Raw genomic sequence first — 22655 nt, forward strand, 5'->3', positions numbered from 1 at the left:
GGTCCGTAAATTGTGTCTTCGAGCATGACAGCCCCCCAGAGCCCTCAGGGCAAAGGGTTGTAAGTTATGCCCTGGGGGCATATACGATTTTTATAGAAAGTGCTGTTGTAGAAACTTCAAAAAGGGATCATTGGATTGGAAAGTGAAAGGGCTAGTGCCCTTTTTAATAGTCGAAACTGAGTGGAGGGCAGCTAAACCCCCTGTCACGCCTACCATTTCCCCAAAAATCCAATCAAAATTTTGAGATAGTGATTTTGTTCAACGTAGATGAAAGTTCTAGAAATTAGGTCTTTGAAGATGACACCCCCCCCCCCCCAGAGCCCCCAGGACAAGGGTTGTAAGTTATGCCCTGGGGCATATAAGGTTATTATAGAAAGCTTTGTTGTAGAAACTTCAAAAAGGGCTCATGCGATTGGAAATTGAAAGGACTAGGGCCCTTTTTAATTGTCGAAAGTGATTGGACGGTACCTAACCCCCCTCTTACACCCACCATTTCCCGGGACACATCCAATAAAAATTTTAAGATAGCCATTTTGTTCAACGTAGTTGAAAGGTCCCCCACGCCTATCATTTCCCTAAGCACCTCCTATCAACATTTTGATATAGCCATTCCGGAAATTATGTCTTTGAGTATGACCCCACAGCCCTTAGTGCTAAGGTTTTAGGTTATGCTCTGGGGCATGTTTTTATAGGTTTTTATAGAAAGTTTTATTGTAAAAACTTCAAAAAGGGCTCATTCGATCGTAAATTGAGAGGGATATTGCCATTTTAATATTCGAAAGTAATCGGAGGGAGACCCCCCCCCGCGATCGTCGATCATTTTCGTAAATATTTCCGATCAACATTTAGATATGACCATTTTGTTCAACGTAGTTGAAATTTCTGGAAATTATGTCTTTTAGGATGACACCCCCCCATAGCTACAGCTCTCGGGGAAAGGGTTGTAAGTTATGCTCTTGGGACATATACGGTTCTTATGAAAAGGGTGGTCGTACATGCTTTGGATGAGACTCATTGGATTGTTAATCATCTGTTCTAGTGCCCTTTTTAGAAGTCAAAGTGATCAGAGCGCAGCTAGCCCCCCCCCCCCACACAAATACGTCGTGTTATCCTGAGATGTCTCCAATAGATATTTTGAGACAGTCCTTTTATTCAAAATAGTCCAAATATCATATAAAAAAGGCTTTTGATGTTGATAAAAACCACCAGAGCCTGAGGACGAGGGTTGTAAGTTATGCCCCTTGGGTATTTAAGGTTTTTATGGAAGTGTTGGTTCCATAAGCTTTAGAGGTGGCTCATTTGGTTGAAATTGTAAGTTCTAGTTCTCTTTTAAGAGTTAATAGTGATGGAGGTCAAGTAACACCCCCCCCCCCCATCTACCCCTCTTTTCACCAAGTGCTTCTGATTGAAATTCTGCGATGGAAATGTTGTTTAAGATAGACCAAAAAAAAAATATAACAATGCTTCCAGGGTTGGCAGAACCGCCCAGAGCCCTGGGGACTAGGGCTTTAAGTTGTTCCCGGGGACCATATAACGTTTTTATGGAATCAGTGGTCGTATTAAATTCAGATGGGTCTTATTTGAGTAGTAGGAACCCATCATTGAATACTAAACTTACAAGATTCAGCCAATCAGAGACCTACAATCCCTGCACGTACAAGACCATACCTCCTTCTAGGCCAATCAGAGATGTTTCTAAGTCTATTGAATACAGACGGAGGTCCATATTTCTAGGAAATTGATTTACATAATCGACAATGATGAAAATCTGACGGGGAATTCTAATGTATCATGAGGGGAATTAAGAAACAATATGGCTTCTCTGCTTTAGTGTCAGAGATAAATTCTGGAATTAATATTCTTTCGAAGCCTTTATAGTGTAACTAGGACACCTTAGATAATTTTCAGAAATTCAAACGAGATACAAGGAGATTGAGTATATTTAACGCGGGAATTGTTTCCTGGGAATTTTAAATGTGACAGTACAGGGATGCCAAAACAAAGGAACATTTAGAAATTACGTTTAGGGGATTATTTTGGCGAAACAAATTAATTGACATTTTAGGGATTATTTGGGCAGGAAAAAAGTTACAATTTCTAGGTTATGGTCGTTATAATAAACAAGTTCCTTTTGAACAGTGTTGTAGGGTCCCCTACCCCAACCCCCAAGGCCCTTCCCCTCCCCCAACTTTTTTGCCCCCCCCCTCCCACATTTTTTAACACTTTTTTTGCGCGCTTGAGACACAGAAGGCCCCCTCCCCCAACTTTACCCCCCCCCCCCCATTTTTTATTGCTTTTTTGCGCGCTTGAGACACAGAAGAGCCCCCCTCCCCCCAACTTTTTGGGCCCCTCCCCCCATTTTTTAATACTTTTTTTCGCGCGCTTGAGACACAGAAGGCCCCCCTCCCTCCAACTTCCCTCCCCCCTCCCCAACTTTTTGGCCCCACCCCACATCTTTTAATATTTTTTTTTACATGTCTTAGAATGAACAAGTACACAATATGGGATTGTGTGTTTGTGTGTTTTTTTCATTTGTGTGTTTTCGCAAGAAAATAGCTCGTCTTTAACAAACTTAGCCATAGCTAGGTGAAACTGTGTATAATTTCTTCATTTTTAGTTCAATTGCGTAGGTAATAAAGGAACACTTGACATTTTTCTGATTTTGTGTGGTTTCGTAAGAAAATAGCTTGTCTTTAACAAACTGAGCCATAGCTAGTTGAAACTGTGTATAAATTTCTTCATTTGTAGTTCAATTGCGTAGGTAATAAAGGAACATTTAACATTTTTTCTGATTTTGTGTGTTTTCGCAAGAAAATAGGTCGTCTTTAACAAGCTTAGCCATAGCTAGTTGAAACTGTGTATAAATATCTTCATTTTTGTCCAATTGCGTAGGTAATAGAGGAACATTTAACATTTTTTTCTGATTTTGTGTGTTTTCGCAAGAAAATAGCTCGTCTTTAACAAACTTAGCTATAGCTAGTTGAAACTATGTATAATTTCTTTATTTTTAGTCCAATTGCGTAGGTAATATGGGAACATTTAACATTTTTTTTTCTGATTTTGTGTGTCTTCGCAAGAAAATAGCTCGTCTTTAACAAACTTAGCCATAACTAGTTGAAAGTGTGTATAATATCTTCATTTTTAGTTCAATTGTGTAGGTAATAAGGAAATATTTAACATTTTCTTAGATTTTGTGTGGTTTCGCAAGAAAATAGGTCGTCTTTAGCAAACTTAGCCATAGCTAGTTGAAACTGTGCATAAATATCTTCATTTTTAGTTCAATTGCGTATGTAATATGGGAACATTTAACATTTTTTCTGATTTGTGTGTTTTCGAAAGAAAATAGCTCGTCTTTAACAAACTTAGCCATACCTAGTTGAAACTGTGTATAAATATCTTCATTTATAGTCCAATTGGCAAAGTGCGATTTAAATTGCGTTTACAATATTAGAACAGGTGTTAACGCTTTGAATGTCTATTAGAAGTTGGAGATATATGATATTAACAAACATGTAATATTTTACAAGCTAGTTACATAACAATTTTCATGTTTCATACATAGTTTTAAGTTCTGGAAATTAGGAGCTACGTAACAATTTCCTTTTCTTTTGCATGCAATAGACACCAAGAGTTTTATGACTCCCCCCACAATGAATCCAGATGGTTTTAGGACTCCTCTCCCTAGTCTTAAGTCTTTCTAACCTTGAGCAAAGGTGTAAAAGTTTGACAAAGTAGTTTTCTGCTCAAACAATACATTAATAACCTCCAGAATGATAGGACTATACGACACAGAATTGATTGGTTTAAAAAAATATTTATTGGTTTAAAAAAATCATCCTGTGGTATAATATTTGAATGAGAATTTTTATTATTGTCAATGGAACTTGAAGAAATTGCCTGTTATCATTGGATGATGAACTATAACTTGTTTGATTATGATAAAAGCTTGTTGAGTACTACATTACGCCGTATAAACAGACTGGGATTCTACGATGAAGAAAATTTAAAAAAATCTCCCACTTCAGTTCTTAACTTCTCAAAAGACATAAAAAGTTTAAAGTTTTGTTCTAAATTTTTCCGTGGAAGATAGGAAAAGTTATACTATGATTGTTAATATTTCCCATGAAGATAAAAAGTTTCACTCTAGTTCTAAATGTTCATAAATTCAGTTCCGATTTTTCTCAAAGAAATGAAAAAAATTAAAGTTCTGTTCTAAATTTTACCGTAGATACATCGATTCCGAATTTTTCCTTCAAGAAGAGAAAAAGTTCAGCCTTAATTATATGTTTTCTCAAAGAAGTGAAGAAAAGTTCAAGTTCTGTTCCAAATTTTAAGAAAAACGATAGAAAAACTTATACCAAAGATAGAAAAACTTATACCTTGATCGTGAATATTTGCCATGAAGATACGGAGGTCCACTTTAATTCTGAGTTTTCTCGAAGAAGTGCAAAATGTTCAAGTTCTCTTCTGAATTATCTTAAAGAAGAGAAAAAGTTAGCTCAATTCTAAAATCTACTAAAGAAAATGAAAAAAGAGCTTCCACTTCAGTTCTTAATTTCTCAAAGACATAAAAAAATTAAAATTCTGTTCTAAATTTTTCCATAGAAGATAGGAAAAGTTATACTATGATTGGGAATATTTTCCATGAAGATAAAAGGTTTCACTTTAATTCTAAATTTTCTCAATGAAGTAATGAAAATTTCAAGTTCTCTTCTGAATTTTCTCAATAAAAAAGAAATTAGTTACGGGTCAATTCTAATTTTTTCCATGAAAATAAAAAGGTTCCACTTCAATTCCGATTTTTCTCAAAGAGATGAAAAACTTTAAAGATGTGTTCTAAATTTGCCCATAGAAGATGGAAATAGTTATACATTGACCTTGAATATTCCCTATGACGATAAAAAGTTCCACTTTAATTCTGAGTTTTCTCGAAGAAGTTCGAAAATGCTCAAGTTCTCTTCTAAATTTTCTCAATGAAAAAGAGATTAGTTACAGATCAATTCTAATTTTTTCCTTGAAAATAAAAAGGTTCCACTTCAATTCCGATTTTTCTCAAAAGAGATGAAAAAATTGAAAAATCTGTTCTAAATTTTTCCATAAAAGATAGAAAAAGGTATACATTGATCGTGAATATTCGCTATGACGATAAAAAGTTCCACTTTAATTCTGAGTTTTCTCGAAGAAGAGAAAAATTTAGCTCAATTCTAAAATTTACCAAAGAAAATCTAAAAAAGCTTCCACTTCAGCTCTTAAATTCTCAAAGACATAAAAAATTTAAAGTTTTGTTCTAAATTTTTCCATAGAAGATAGGAAAAGTTTTAATTCTAAATTTTCTCAATGAAGCAATGAAAAGTTCAAGTTCTCTTCTGAATTTTCTCAATGAAAAAGAAATTAGTTACAGATCAATTCTAATTTTTTCCATAAAAATAAAAAGGTTCCACTTCAATTCCGATTTTTCTCTTCCACTTTCCACTTTAATTCTGAGTTATCTCGAAGAAGTGCAAAAATGTTCAAGCTCTCTTCTGAATTTTTTCAATGCAAAAGAAATTAGTTCAATTGCGGAGGTAATAAAGGAACATTTAACATTTTTTCTAATTTGTTTGTTTTCGCAAGAAAATAGCTCCTCTTTACCATAGTTAGCCATAGCTAGTTGAAACTGTCTATAATTTCTTCATTTTTAGTCCACTTGCGTAGGTAATAGAGGAACATTTAACATTTTTTCTTATTTTGCGTGTTTTCGCAAGAAAATAGCTCGTCTTTAACAAACTTAGCCATAGCTAGTTGAAATTGCGTATAATTTCTTAATTTTTAGTTCAATTGCGTAGGTGATAAAGGAAAATTAGACATTTGTTCTGATTTTGTGTGGTTTCGCAAGAAAATAGCTTGTCTTTAACAAACTTAGCCACAGCTAGTTGAAACTGTGTATAAATATCTTCATTTTTAGTCCAAATGTATAGGTAATAAAAGAACATTTAACATTTTTCTGATTTTGCGTGTTTTCGCAAGAAAATAGCTTGTCTTTAACAAACTTAGCCATAGCTAGTTGAAACTTTGTATAAATTTCTTCATTTTTAGTTCTATTGTGTAGGTAATAAAGGAACATTTGAAATTGTTCTGATTTTGTGTGGTTTCGCAAGAAAATAGCTTGTCTTTAACAAACTTAGCCATAGCTAGTTGAAACTGTGTATAAATTTCTTCATTTTTAGTTCAATTGCTTAGGTAATAAAGGAACATTTAACTTTTTTCTGATTTTGCGTGTTTTCGCAAGAAAATAGCTCGTCTTTAACAAACTCAGCCATAGCTAGTTGAAACTGTATATAATTTCCTCATTTTTAGTTCAATTGGGTAGGTAATAGAGGAACATTTAACATTTTTTCTGATTTGTGTTTTCGCAAGAAAATAGCTCGTCTTTAACAAACTTAGCCATAGCTAGTTGAAACTGTGTATCTTCATTTATAGTCTAATTGGCAAAGTGTGATTTAAATTGCGTTTACAGTATTTAAACAGGTGTTAACGCTTAGAATATCTATTAAAAGTTAGAGATATATGATATTAACAAACATGTAATATTTTACAAGCTAGTTATGTAACAATTTTCATGTTTCATACATAGTTTTAAGTTCTGGAAATTAGGAGTTGCGTAACAATTTCCGTTTCTTTTGCATGCAATAGACACTAACAGTTTTATGACTCCTCCCCACAATGAATTCGATGTGTTTTATGACTCGCCCACACAATGAATCCAGATGGTTTTAGGACTCCTCCTCCTAGTCTTAAGTCTTTCTAACCTTGAGCAAAGATATAAAAGTTTGACAAAGTACTTCTCTGCTCAAACATTATATTAATAGCCTCCAGAATGATAGGACTATATGACACAGAATTTATTGGTTTGAAAAAATCATCCTGTGGTGTTATATTTGGGTATGCATTTTTATTATTGTCAATGGAACTTGAAGAAATTGCCTACTATCATCGGATGGTGAACTATAACTTGTTTGATTATGATAAATTCTTATGGAATACTACATTACGCCATCTTAACAGACTGGGATTTTACGATAGAGTGATTACACCATATAATAAAAGTGGTCAAGAACTGAAAAATGTTCAGGAAGAAGTCAGTGAAATTTGCAGATTTTTCCGGGTTGAAGCACTATATGTAAAGGGTAATGTACCTACAGATAAAGTTTTAATTTGAAACTGTGATCCTAGATTCCACTTTTCAATTTAGAAGAATTTAAGTGTCCTAAATTTAAAGGGACTTATCACCATCCTGACGAGGAAAGTTAGATCAATTCTGAATTTTGCCAAAGAAAATGTAAAAAAAGCTTCCACTTCAGTTCTTAATTTCTGAAATGACATAAAAAATTAAAGTTCTGTTCTAAAATTTTCCGTGGAAGATAGAAAAAGTTATACTATGATTGTGGATATTTTCCATGAAGATAAAAAGTTTCACTCTAATTCTAAATTTTCATAATTTCAGTTCCGATTTTTCCCAAAGAGATGAAAAAATTTAAACTTCTGTTCTAAGTTTTACCGTAGATACATCGATTTTGAATTTTTCCTCCAAGAAGAGAAAGAGTTCAGCTTTAATTATATTTTTTTGTCAAAAAAGTGAAGAAAAGTTTAAGTTCTGTTCCAAGTTATACTTTGATCGTGAATATTCGCCATGAAGATAAGAAGCTCCACTTTAATTCTGAGTTTTCTCGAAGAAGTGCAAAATGTTCAAGTTCTCTTCTGAGTTTTCTTAAAGAAGACAAAAAGTTTGCTCAATTCTGAAATTTACCAAAGCAAATGAAAAAAAAGTTTCCTCTTCAGTTCTTAATTTCTCAAAGACATAAAAAATTTAAAGTTCTGTTCTAAATTTTTCCATAGAAGATAGGAAAAGTTATACTATGATAGGGAATATTTTCCATGAAGATAAAAAGTTTCACTTTAATTCTAAATTTTGTCAATAAAGTACTGAAAAGTTCAAGTACTCTTCTGAATTTTCTCAATGAAAAAGAAATTAGTTACAGATCAATTCTTATTTTTTCCATGAAAATAAAAAGGTTCCGTTCTAATTCCGATTTTTCTCAAAGAGATGAAAAAATGTAAAGATCTGTTCTAAATTTTTCCTTAGAAGATAGAAAAAGTTATACATTGATCGTGAATATTCGCTATGGCGATAAAAAGTTCAACCTTAATTCTGAGTTTTTTAGAAGAAGTGTAAAAATGTTCAAGTTCTCTTCTGAATTTTCTCAATGAAAAGAAATTAGTTACAGATCAATTTTAATTTTTTCCATGAAAATAAAAAGGTTCCACTTCAATTCCGATTTTTCTCAAATAGATGAAAAAATTTAAAGATCTGTTTTAAATTTTTCCATAGAAGATAGAAAAAGGCATACATTGATCGTGAATACTCGCTATGACAATAAAAAGTTTCACTTTAATTCTGAGTTTTCTCGAAGAAGAGAAAAAGTTAGCTCAATTCTAAAATTTACCAAAGAAAATGAATAAAAGCTTCCACTTCAGTTCTTAATTTCTCAAAGACATAAAAAATTTAAAGTTCCGTTCTAAATTTTTCCATAGAAGATATACTATACTATCAGTATAGTATATACTGATAGTATGAAAAAGTTATACTATCATTGTGAATATTTTCCATGAAGATAAAAAGTTTCAGTTTAATTCTAAATTTTTTCAATGAAGTAATGAAAATTTCAAGTTCTCTTCTGAATTTTCTCAATGAAAAATAAATTAGTTACAGATCAATTCTAATTTTTCTATGAAAAAAAAGGTTCCACTTCAATCCCGATTTTTTTCAAAGAGATGAAAAACTTAAAGATCTGTTCTAAATTTTTCCATAGAAGATAGAAAAAGTTATGCATTGATCGTGAATATTCGCTATGACGATAAAAAGTTCCACTTAAATTCTGAGTTTTCTCGAAGAAGTGTAAAAATGTTCAAGTTCTCTTCTGAATTTTCTCAATGAAAAAGAAATTAGTTACAGGTCAATTCTAATTTTTTTCTATGAAAATAAAAAAGGTCCATTCAGTTCCGATTTTTCTCAAAGAGATGAAAAAATTTAAATATCTGTTCTAAATTTTTCATAGAAGATAGAAAAAGTTATAAATTGATTGTGAATATTCGCTATGACGATAAAAAGTTCCACTTTAATTCTGAGTTTTCTCGAAGAAGTGCAAAAATGTTCAAGCTCTCTTCTGAATTTTCTCAATGAAAAAGAAATTAGTTCAATTGCGTAGGTAATAAAGGAACATACACAGTTTTTCTAATTTGTGTGTTTTCGCAAGAAAATAGCTCCTCTTTTACAAACTTAGCCATAGCTAGATTAAACTGTCTATAATTTTTTCATTTTAGTCCAATTGCATAGGTAACAGAGGAACATTTAACATGTTTTCTGATTTGTGTTTTCACAAGAAAATAGCTCGTCTTTAACAAACTTAGCCATAGCTAGTTGAAACTGTGTATTATTTTGTTTATTGAAACTGTGTTTATTTTACACGCGCGCGCGCGTAACCTAGCCAAAATTAACCTTAAAAATGAATAAAACCCAACTTTATTAGAAAAATATGAAAATAATTAACCTTGAAAATGAATAAAATCCAACTTTATTTAAAAAAATATGCAAAAATAGCAGAACTTCTGCTCGTTTTTGAAATAACGCCAGGATACCTGGCTCCTCCTCCACAGAAAAATCCCTCTTCCCATAGAAATAACCTCTGTGCAATTCAATCCTGTTAAAAAGTTACTCCGAGTTATTACCATTACCATCTCCACCGGCGTGGCTAAGTTTGTTAAAGACGAGCTATTTTCTTGCGAAACCACACAAAATCAGAAAAAATGTTGAATGTTCCCATATTACCTACGCAATTGGACTAAAAATTAAGATATTTATACACAGTTTCAACTAGCTATGGCTAAGTTTGTTAAAGACGAGCTATTTTCTTGCGAAAACAAACAAAATCAGAAATAAAATGTTAAATGTTACTATATTACCTACGCATTTGGATTAAAAATGAAGATATTTACGCACAGTTTCAACTAGCTATAGCTAAGTTTGTTAAAGATGAGCTATTTTCTTGCGAAACCACACAAAATCAGAGAAATGTCAAATGTTCCTTTATTACCTACGCAACAGAACTAAAAATGAAGAAATTTATACACAGTTTCAACTAGCTATGGCTAAGTTTGTTAAAGACGAGCTATTTTCTTGCGAAAACAAACAAAATCAGAAATAAAATGTTAAATGTTACTATATTACCTACGCATTTGGATTAAAAATGAAGATATTTATAAACAGTTTCAATTAGCTATGGCTAAATTTTTAAAGATGAGCTATTTTCTTGAGAAAACCCACAAAATCAGAAAAAAATGTTAAATGTTCCTCTATTACCTACGCAATTGGACTAAAACTGAACAAATTTTACACAGTTTCAATTAGCTATGGCTAAGTTTGTTAAAGACGAGCTATTTTCTTGCGAAAACACACAAATCAGAAAAAAATGTTAAATGTTCTTCTAAAAGTTGGGGGGAGGGGTCCCAAAAGTTTTGGGGAGGGGGTCCTTCTGTGTCTCAAGCGCGCAAAAAAAGTATTAAAAAATGGGGGGGGGGGGCAAAAAGTTGGGGGGCCCTTCTGTGTCGCGCAAAAAAAGTATTAAAAAATATGGGGGGGGCAAAAATTTGGGAGGAGGGGGGGGGTAGGGGACCTTACAACCCTGTTCAAATGGAACTTGTGTATTATAAAGACCATAACCTAGAAATTCTAACTTCTTTTTACGAAAACACGTAAAATCAGAAAACCCGCGTGGGTACCATCTCCACCCGCATGGCTAAGTTTGTTAAAGACGAGCTATTTTCTTGCGAAACCACACAAAATCAGAAAAATGTCAAATGTTCCTTTATTACCTACGCAATTGAACTAAAAATTAAGAAATTTATACACAGTTTCATCTAGCTATGGCTAAGTTTGTTAAAGACGAGCTATTTTCTTGCGAAAACACAAAATCAGAAAAAAATGTTAAATGTTCCTCTATTACCTACGCAATTGGACTAAAATGAAGATATTTATATACAGTTTCAACTAATTCTGGCTAAGTTTGTTAAAGACGAGCTATTTTCTTGCGAGAACACACAAAATCAGAATAAATGTTAAATGTTCCTTTATTACCTACGCAATTGGACCAAAAAGGATGATATTTATACATAGTTTCTACTAGCTATGGCTAAGTTTTTTAAAGACGAGCTATTTTCTTGCGAAAACACACAAATTCATAATTGTCTCACAAATCCCATATTGTGTACTTGTTCATTCTAAGACATGTAAAAAATAGTATTAAAAAATGTGGGGGGGCAAAAAGTTGGGGGAGGGGGCCCTTCTGTGCCTCAAGCGTGCAAATAGTATTAAAAAATGGGGGGGGGAGGGGCCCAAAAAGTTGGGGGAGGGGTCCAAAAGTGGGGGGGGGGGAGGAGGGCCCTTCTGTGTCTCAAGCGTGCAAAAAAAGTATTAAAAAATGGGGGGGTCCAAAAAGTTGGGGGGGGCCCTTCTGTGTCTCAAGCGCGCAAAAAAAGTAGTAAAAATGTGTGGGGGGGGGGAGCCAAAAAAGTTGGGTTAGGGGGGGGGGGTAGGGGACCCTACAACACTGTTCAAATTGAACTTGTTTATTATAACGAGCATAACCTAGAAATTCTAACTTGTTTCCTGCCCAAATAATCCCTAAAATGTCGATTAATTTTTTCGCCCATATAATCCCCTAAACGTAATTTCTAAATGTTCCTTTGTTTTGGCATCCCTGTACTGTCACATTTAAAATTCCCAGGAAACAATTCCCGCGTTAAATATACTCAATCTCCTTGTATCTCGTTTGAATTTCTGAAAATTATCTAAGGTGTCCTAGTTACACTATAAAGGCTTCGAAAGAATATTAATTCCAGAATTTATCTCTGACACTAAAGCAGAGAAGCCATATTGTTTCTTAATTCCCCTCATGATACATTAGAATTCTCCGTCAGATTTTCATTATTGTCGATTATGTAAATCAATTTCCTAGAAATATGAAGTCCCGTCTGGATTCATTAGGCTTAGAAACATCTCTGATTCGCCTAGAAGGAGGTGTGGTCTTGTACGTACAGGGATTGTAGGTCTCTGTTTGGCTGTAATCTTGTAAGTTTAGTATTCAATAATGGGTTCCTGCTCATTTGATTTTAAATTGGAAGTTATAGTGCCCTTTTTAAGAGTCAAAGTGATTTGAGAGACCCCCCCCCCCAAGCCCATCATTTCCCATAATAAATATCTAAACAAAATTTTGAGACATCAAATTTTTCAGCCCTGTTTAAAGGTTCAGTAATTACGCGTAGCAATAGTTTTAGCAGCAGTGGTAGCAGTAGGCAAATATCACCTTTTTTCAACATCCCCTTCAACAATTCGGTCGATAATTGAAGGAATTGATACGGAGCCATGTGGAAGTGAACAATACCAGGCAGATTTTAATGAAAAACTGGCTGATCATTTTTCTAACACAGGTAATGAAATTAGGCAGTCAGTAAGTATACATAAAAAATTAACAGTCGTTTCACCAGTATATTGGGCCAGCTAGTGAAACAAGTATGTGGCTGCAAAAGACGAATGAAAGTGAAGTGTTAACAGTGATTCCTGGAATGAAGAATAATTCCTCTGGATCAGATTTTTTATCCTTCCGTGTCCTAAAAGAAATTTTTCCAGTTATTAAGGATCAACTTGTCGAACATATTAATAGGTGTTTTAAAGATGGAATCTTCCCTCAGCCGTTTAAAACTGCAAAAATAGTGCCAATTTTTAAGTCAGGTGACCGAGAAAACCCTAGCAACTACAGATCGATATCACTGCTTCCGAAGATATTATGCCTAAGGATTGAGACATTTCTAGATAAGAAAGGATTTTTCTTTAAGAACCAATTTGGTTTCAGAAAGAAACATTCTGCAGAGCATGCAGTTCAGTTTTCTTACAACGTTGGTTAATGATGGCCTTGATAAATATTTTAAAGTCATAACTGTATTTTTATATATTTTAAAAGCGTTCGATTCTGTGGACCATGAAATTCTATTGTGTAAATTAGATAATGCCGGTATAAGAGGAAGAGCTCTGAATCTGTTGAAGTCTTACCTAAGTGATAGAAAATTATATTTGGGTGATGGAAAACAAGCTAAATGTGAATATGATGTCGAGTCTGGAGTCCCACAGGAATCTCCACTTAGTCCACTATTATTTGCTGTATATATTAATGATTTATGTGGAGTTTTATCCTAAATACTTTAACCTAAAGTATCTTCTGCTTTAGATACTTTAACCTAAAGTATCTTCTACAGTTACAGAAATATCATCCCGCAGGTAAATTCCTAATCCACCTTTCCGCATCTGCGTTCTATTTTTAAAATAAAAAGAATAACCTCCTAGAGAATACAAACTTAAAGGCAAAATTTCGCTCAAGAAAGTATCAGTTAGTGATATTACATCAAAACAAAGATTACTTTCATTAACTGTGGTAAGTAGTGTATCAAAAGCAGTATCAAGCCCCTGACAATTATACGTGGCTATGATAAAATCACTCGATGATTTAATTTGCTTCAGATCACAGGGATCAATATTCTTAGAAACCGGAATATTCAGGTCTGAACTCACTTTTTCATCCGCACCGTCACGTTCACAAAGGCCTCGTTCACATACATTAGCTAAATTAAAGTAATTTCCTGCAAGATCAGGTAGTCTATTAGGCAGCAGAGACATTTTGAAACAGACAGTTCACCTTACTGTCACCAAAGCAGTTTAGTCACTCTCTTGTCTGTTAGCCAGAACCCTGGCTTCTTGGAGACGGCTCAGCGAGACAACTTCTGATAGGTCCTTAATTCTAACTACTTGATCGCCAGACTTTGCTAGGATACGGCCCTGCACTGATCACTCATTTCTTATACCCACTACACCCCTAGCAGCATTTAGAACTTCCTGTCTACGACCAGTAAGGCTTACACTTATAAAACAATTAGATCCTTTCAGCTTACTCCTATTTTTCAATACTTTATTTGCAACTGTTGGGCTTTTAAATCCCACTTCAACTGGGGGGGGGGGGTTCTGCTACTACTGGGCTTTCCCAAAATATTAACATCCACAGTGTCAGACTCGGACACCGATCGTAGACCTAGTTTGTTTGTTATTAACTCTAGCACATTATTAATGGGATGCCTTGCTGTTTCATTCAAACCAGGTAGGTGGTAAATAAATACGTAGGAAGACTTACTAGCATGTTGCATTTCATCGAAGTCATACTGCAGGTTTGATAATGCTTGTGCTAAGAAATCAACTTTAGACTATATGCTATGAAATCATATAGCAATAGTTTTCCGGTAAGGTTTACGAATTCGCACAGGATTCTGCTTAATGGATAATTCTTCTGGTTTGTCTGTTTTGACGCGCGTTTTCGGGCTGAAAACCGTCTTCCTAGCTAATTTATCTACAATGAGTTGCCTCCCCGTAGTAACATAATATTTGCAGGCATGAATATATAACGAGTCGGAGATAATAGGTTTCAGATTGTCAGTGCAGGATTTTGATTCTTGTTCATAGAAGAGCAACGTCAAGTGCTAAAAACCATATTGTGACCAAGATGGCCGAGGATTGCACAAAGACTCCATTCATACTGGAGGTCCCAGGGACTTCTTGCTGTCCGGTTCTAAGCCGGATTAAGCGCTTCGGTGTAAATTTTGAGAAGATATGTTGGTCCCCGTCCTGCACATGGAATGTGACGACGTTATGAATATTGGAGTTTTTTTTTTCAAAGTTTGTTTGTCAATTTGTTGCTTGTCAATAATTAGTGATAGTATTTATATGAATATTTGTATGAATATACGAGTTCTCCAAAGACTATATTTAGGCCCTAGGATTATTCATCAGTCCCTGGATTTGTGTTTTATTTGTATGTTTATATTGAATAAAGTCAAAGTCATGACCCTGGATGTCACATAGCCTCATTGTCTCCTCGTATCGTAAAAATAAATTATATAAGTTAGCCTGTAAGACCAGTAGTGATATTGACCTATCAAATTATAAAAATTATAAAAACCTATACACTAAACTCATCCGTGAAGCGAAGAAAAATTATTATTATACAAAAATTCTCAATTTCAAAGGTAAACTGAAAAAGATTTGGTCCACCATTAATGGTAAACTCTCAAAAAATATAAAATCAAAGTCTATATCTATTTGCCTTAAAGCCACAAACGGCAGATTAATTGACCCTTTACATGCACCTCAGCACTCTGTTTCCTTGATTTCTCCTCATGAATATTGCTTTTGGCCGAAGTTTTCCACTCCTCATGCTCTAATTGACGCCGTACAGTTCATACACTCACAACTCGACCTAAAAAAAAAAAAAAAAAAAAAAATACTGTATTGGGCTTATTTTTGGATTTCTCTAAGGCCTTCGATACGGTGGATTATAGCATTTTAATCAGTAAATTAAATAGTTACGGTATTCGTGGAGCTTCCCTCTTTTGGCTCGGCTCTTATCTATCTGGAAGGGTACAGAATGTGAGCCTGAATGGAGTATCTTCTCAGCCCTCACCTGTTCGGAGAGGTGTCCCGCAAGTCTCCCTTCTAGGCCCGATTTTATTTCTACTATATGTTAATGATCTTGCTATAGACCTGGGCCCTTCAGTGTATCCTGTAGTATTTGCTGATGACAGCAACTTCTTCATCACTGCACCAATTTACCATCGGGAATAACCTCTGTCCAAGTCCTTCTGAACAGAGTCCAGGCGTGGTGCCCTACGAATGACATGACCATTAAATAGCAAAAAAAGTCAAGTAGTATTATTTAGACCCCCCTTAAACAAACACGTAATCCAACCTGCTCTTGGTCTCAAGTAATCCGACATCCACCTGCTAGTGGAGGTTGCCAAGTTTCTTGGTGTATGTATTGACTCATGCTTGTCCTTCTCTAGTCGTATTTCTTACATCACAGCAATGATTTTGAGACAAGTAGCTATGATTAACCGTGTGAATTATTTTCTTCCTCCTGATATCCTAGTTACCCTCCATTATTTCTTTATTTTTCGTTACTTTTTTTTATTGTGGATCAGTTTGGTGAAATACAAATCGCTCCTTCACTATAGAAATTAAAATTTGCCCAAAACCATGCCATCAAAGCAGTTTTTCGGCTTCTCCATCTATATCCAACCCTTGATTTGTACTCAGATTTTGGTATAGCTCCGCTACATCAAATCATAAAAAATTAAACTTATCGCTTGCTTACTCAGCTTTCCACAACAATCTTCCTTCTCAACTACTAATTTATTATAATACTAATAGTTCGGAAGCCCACTTTCTCTGTTCATCCAGTAGATCCTTTATAATCCCCAAATGTGTTTTTAGTGCTGCCCAATCTCCCATTACAAATCTATTATTCAATGGAACAAAATACTCTCCGTTGTTGAGCTAGCCACACGTTTCCGCACGCTAATAATAATGTTGCAAAACTTGACAATATAATGTAATCTTTCAGCTCTAACCAATTTGCTTTAATTATCCATGTTGTTTTTCTTTTTTTTTCGGATTTCAGTGTCAATTTGATTTTTTTTTTCTTTTTGTTATGGTCCTTAACAAGTTCTTCTAGGATCTTTATTGTTATTAATGTTATGTCTTATTTTTATTTGAATAAATTGAATTGACTTAAATTCTGTGTCGTTTACTTGGCTGTCATTTCCGAGGTTCGCCACTCCTCAAGTGGCGCATCATTTTATCATCCTTGATAAAAATATTAGCAAAAGAAAAACTTTGATTGTTTAGAGTTCAGGGTGCTCAGAATGTTCTCTTTCTCTATCCTGTGGCGGCGATGTAGATTGATCCCTGATTGGCAATGCTGAGATCGGAGTTTGATCCCAGTTGCCATACAGATGTTTGACAGTCTTGCCACCTGTCCCTTAAAAAAAAAAAACAAAAAAAAACCTGACAACTGAGACGTCTACAATTGTCAAACCTATGTGCCATCAGTGGTCTCAGTGGTCAGCCGCCAAAGTGGTCTTAGGAATCTTAACGTTATTTCTTATGAGATGACGTTGCGTTAATTTCTGGTAAATCGTGCCAAGAATTTAAAACGTCAAGTTTATCCCTTCACGCAGAGAAGTTGGAAGTATTTCCACCAGAATTATTATAAATTATCGTCTTAAAGCACTTTGTTCAAATTTTAGAATTTCTTGCAAGAAATATTTCCCAGTCCTTACCCATCTCCCCCCCCCCCCAAATACCTTGGGTCTATATGACTTCTATAAAAATCACAATTTGTAGCTTGGAACTCTACTAGGTATTTACGTTTCAAAATCTTCGGTGTCATGCTTAGTGTTATAAAGACCATTATTTTCTAGGTAGCAGGAGCTGACTGCGTTAAATTCCAGAAAAGTAATTTAGAAACAAAATTCACTATTGGTGCCCTAGATTTGCCTTATGATTCAGAAAACTCGTTCGGTTCTACTTATGGTGAGCACAAGAGACACTTGGAATTCTCAGAAGAGGAGTTTAAAGAGCTTCAAGCCTATGCAGCGGAGTGCAAAATCGAATTTTCTGCCTCTGCTATGGATGAGGTATTTTTCTCTGTTTTTTCCTAACCTTGATTAGTGGGTTCGAATCTTTTCGAAGAGATAACAGAAATAGTTTGTTTAATCATATTCAGTGCTATACAGCTGCCTAAATAAAGAAGGAAGTGGTCACAATGTTTTTTTTTTTTTTTTTTTTTTTTTTTTTTTTTTTTTTTTTTTTTTACCAGGGCACTTTGTATGGAAGGACTTGCTTTTTGAACTTCGGAATGGGCTCATTCGATTAGAAAATTAAAAGTTCTAGTGCCCTTTTTAAGAGTCAAAAGTGATCGAAGGGCAACCATACCCATTCCCACTCACCTTTTTTCCCCCAAAGACAGCTGATCAAAATTTTTGGATAGGCATCATGTTCAGCATAGTTGAAAGGTCGAATAATTATGTCTCTGGGGATAACCCCCCCCCCACAGGGCTATAAGTTATACAATTTTCCCATTGTTTACATATATTATTTGTTATCAGGAAAGGGGGGGGCATGTTTGAACTTTTATGTCAAAAAAGGCAAGGGCATTCAAGTGGAGCTCTCAGGGAATATTGAGGGGATTGTTCACCTAAATAAAAATACACTATGTGCATGTGGGTTATCAAAGGGCGTATCTCAAGAGTGACGTAGAGTAATAGTTTGGAGTTTTCAGGGAATGATGATCAATTAACCAAAGGGCAATATATGCACGCTACTAATACCACTACTATTGTTCCTACCACCACCACCACGCTTACTGCTGCTACAACTACTATTTCTATTGTGACTACTACAAAGGCTGAGGACATTAAAGTGAAAATTCCAGGAAATTGTGAGGGGGAAGTTGAACTAAAAGAAAACACGCTGTTTGCATGCAGGTTGTCAAAAGGCGGTATCAGCAATATCTTTGGAACGGCTTGGAGTATTAAGTTGAAATCTACAGGGTTTGTTGTGGGGGATATTGAACTAACCAAAAGGAAATATTAACATGGTACTGCTACTACTTCAACTACTACTACTACCGCTACTGCCACTGGTACTAATGCTACTACTATTGCTACTGCTACCTCTATTACTACTGCTACTACTATTACTACTGCTACTAATATTACTTTTACTACTACTATTACTGCTATTAGTACTACTATTAATACTATTAAAACTAAGGGTATTAATTTGAAAATTTCAGGGAATGTTGCGAAGATGTTGAACTATGAGTGTCAATAGGGTGTACCAGCAATATCTCGGAAACGGCTTAGAGTATTATGCTGAAACTTTCAGGGTATTTTGAGGTGAATTTAGAACTAAGCAGAAGACATTAGTGAGGCTAATGGTACTAAGGTGAAACTTTCAAAGAATGTTTATGAGGAGTTTTGACAAAATCAAAACATAATACATGCATGTGGGTTGTCATAAGGACATTTAAGCAATATTTTAGGATCGGCTTAGAGTATTAAATTGAAGTTTTCAAGGCATTTGGAGGAAAATCAGTCAGTCTCTGACCTCACCAGTTCAAAATCAGTCAGTCTCAGTCTCTGACCAGTTCACATCTTAAAATAAAAGTACATTTCACGGATTAATTTTTTACTTGTGGATAAACCTAGGCACGGAGCCAATTGATTTTGCGTAAAAGGAATTTATCAAGCTAAAATCTGATTACACAAGAGACTTGCATGTGATTACGGCTTAAGGATTATTTATGGATTGTGGCTTTGGATTAGTATTCAGCACTATTGTCATCTGAATCGTGCATTGAAATACTTGGACTACTTGCAATTACTTGAAAACATTTGCAAATTACTGGATTAATTGGCCCACTCAAAGATAAGTAATTATTTACTTTCAGTGCTACGCTCAAGCCAAAATTCAAGCCTTTTGATGTTTTTCTCGCTAGTTTCAAAAGTTACCCCCCTTGGCCAGCAATTGTTTTGCAGTCAAAAAGTGGTGCTAAAGGATTATGGCGATATGCAGTTTTTTGCTACGGCGATCATTCTGAGCACCAAGTGGCAGAGTCTAATTTGAAATTAATTTCGGATAACCCTAGTGTTCGCAAAAGAACTGAAAAAGATGTTGGTAAAGCATTTACCGAATTAGATTCGTTTCCAGACATTTATAAATCGTCATCACCTACTTATCTAATATTAAACCCAGCGAGCGTTATTGCAGAAGACTGGCTGGCACCTAGCCTAATCCTGCAAAAAATAGCTTTTACCCTGGATGAATTAAATCGGACACAAATGAATCTTACGGCCGAGATTTCCCGTCAAGTTAAGGCTAAACTATCAGACCCTGATACAGCAAATCAAGCAATTGATATTATAGTCAAAATGATTCATGATGATATTTACATTGATTACAACCCAAAATTCCAAGAAATAGAAAAATCGCTCAAACGACTATTTGCAATGGTTAAAAGCTTGGAAAGTAGGATTTTCTCATTGGAATCGATAGTGGAGGATTTTGAACCAGAAAAGATGTTGAATTGCTTAGTGATGAATGGAGTAAAGCAGAGGCCTGGAAATGATCTAAAGAAAGAAGTACCGGTTATAATTAAAGACAAGATGCTGGTCCCTGGCTTTGAAGTCAACAATATTGTAAATGTTTATCTATTTAGTTTGAATGACTCTAATGATCAATCTAAAGTGTCTTCAGTGCAAACACGCTTCAAAAATGTGGAATTAGCTCGAGTTGTTTTCAAAGAAAAGACTAAACTAGCAAAGAGTGGAATATTTTTATCAGAATCGCTAACAAAAAAGCGTCGTTAAATTTTAAATGCGGCAAGAGATTGCTTCGGTAAATTTAATGTATGGACTGACCGCGGGCAAATTTTGACCGAACCACCTGGTCAATCAATTATACGAAATATTCGATCATTCGCATATTGTGCTTATATATTTTTTTTTTTTTTTTAACTTTTTTTTTTTGCATGTATATTTTATGATTTAATGCCATATCTAAAATCGATTATCTTTTTCTACTGGCAAATTAGAAACGCCCCCAGTTGTAGGACGACTTTTTGAGCTTGAAAATAACCCGTTAGATGTTTTAAGCATTATAAATAATTCTATCGGACATGTCAACAGTGATTTGACCACAGTGAACCACACAGTAAGTAGTAAATATGTTTCTAGTCTGAGGGAGGCTGTCAAGCGGGATGGATATTTTTCAGTGCTCCAGTTGAATATTCAGGGTCTTTGTTCTTCAATTGACCATATGAAACGGATTGTTACTGATGGGCTACCTGACGTTGTTGGTTTATGCGAGACTTTTTTAGATTCTAAAAATGACATGCCTTTGGATTTGCATGGTTATAAAATCTAACGACTGAATCGAAAAAAGATGGCCAAGGGTGGTCTTGCTTTGTATATTTCTAATAATCTCCCATAATCTCTTAGAATGGATTTATCCAGAAATATCGAAGGTGTCTTTGAGTCACTTTTCGTTGATATTAAATGTGGAGGTAAGGATTTAATTGTTGGTATTATTTATCGATCTCCTAGTGGCTCTATTCCATTGTTTCTACGCACCGTTAATGATCTACTGGATACCATCCTAAAACAGTCGACTGAATTAATTATTATGGGAGATATAAATTTGATGGATATAAGGTCTTCTGTATTTTTGAATCTTCTGTCGTCCATGCTTGCCGCAGGTACTTTACCTTCTGTATATATCCCATCTCGCATAACAGAGAGTACGTCATCTCTGATTGACAATATTTTCTGTACGGCCACCTTGATCCAAAATTATGTTTTAGTGAGCGACATTTCCGAACATTTCGCTGTTTACTCTAGATACTGTTTTGATAAACTGACTATTGAGAGGACTAGTGAGTCTGGTAAGAGGCCTTTTTGGTTTGGTGAAGTGGAATTGATGCTTCTTATGTCAAGATTGGCAGAAATTTCTTGGGGTGGTTTTGAGAGTGATTCTGATTTTTGTAATTTATTTGATACTTTTTATGAGTCTATTAAAGACGCTGTTCTTGATATTTGTTCTGTTTCACCTTCTAATCGAAATTCTAAGAATGCTTTTCCTCTAAATCCTTGGATGACCCCTGGTCTCCTTTGGAGTTGTAGGAGAAAAAATAATCTCTGGAGGGCCTTTAAGTCTAAGTCTGCTAGTCCTTCAATGGAAGCTATTTGTTTTAAGCGATTTAAAATTTATATGAATATTTATAATTCTTTGTGTCGAAAGGCCAATTCCCAGTATTGTTTTTCAGATTGTGGTTAAGATATACGAAAAAAATGGCAGGTTATAAATTCTGTGCTTAGGCCCTCTTTTCAGTCTCCATCAGTCCCTTCTTCTTCGGATCTCGATGGCAAAATCATCGAAGTTGAACTGAATGTTCAAGATACATTCACTTCATATTTTGCGAATATTGGTAATACGACCGCTTCGGCTGTTGGTTCTTCTCCTTCAGGATCCAATTTCAGGTCTTATCTTGGGCCACTTTGTATGAAGTCAATGTTTTTGGAACCGGCGACGGAGAAAGAAATTGCTAAAATTGTTATGGGATTGAAAAATTGTTCGTCGTCTGGCCCTGATAATATTCCTACTAAAGTAATTAAGTTCATACTTCCTTCCATTATTAATCCCTTAACAAAACTTATTAACCTCTCCTTTCAGCATGGTATTTTCCCGAGTAGTCTCAAGCGTGCTCGAGTCATCATATTATATAAGGGGGATGGGAGACACGAAATGATCCAGCCTACTATCGGCCAATTTCTTTGTTGTCCGTGTTTAGCAAAATATTTGAGAAGGCGATGCCTTCTCGTCTTAATAATTTTCTTACTTCTAAAGATTTTTTTCACAATTTTCAATTTGGTTTTAGAGCACATCATTCGACTGAGCATGCTTGTGAAGTTTTACTGAATTATCTTCACTCTGCCATAGATTCCCATTTGATTCCTGCTGCTTTGTTTCTGGATGTTCGTAAAGCCTTTGATTCTTTAACCCACAGTGTTCTTCTATTTAAACTTTCTCATTTTGGCGTAAGAGGTAGTGCGTTTTATAGGTTCAAGTTTTTCTTGTTTGGTAGAATAATTTCTTTTGATCCACTTTTTCGCTCACCATCAAG

The 22655-nt window shown here is 34.9% G+C and overlaps 1 protein-coding gene across 2 annotated transcripts in view; it reads left to right on the forward strand.

Moving 5' to 3' along the window:
• Window positions 1-22655, forward strand: part of NANS (N-acetylneuraminic acid synthase) — a 121064-nt gene that overhangs the window by 41519 nt on the left and 56890 nt on the right. Inside the window, exon 2 of one of the 2 annotated variants that reach the window (XM_089088307.1) lies at window positions 17392-17607. In XM_089088307.1, coding sequence (XP_088944433.1) covers window positions 17599-17607 — 9 coding nt within the window. In that variant the 5' untranslated portion in view covers window positions 17392-17598. Of the gene's footprint in view, window positions 1-17391; window positions 17608-22655 lie in introns of those variants that run through there. The other variant, XM_089088306.1, reaches the window with a different exon arrangement.

Source organism: Artemia sp. Qi Xiang Cuo, chromosome 4 (genome assembly GCF_049724085.1).
Source record: "Artemia sp. Qi Xiang Cuo chromosome 4, ASM4972408v1, whole genome shotgun sequence".
Taxonomy (NCBI): Eukaryota; Metazoa; Arthropoda; class Branchiopoda; order Anostraca; family Artemiidae; genus Artemia; species Artemia sp. Qi Xiang Cuo.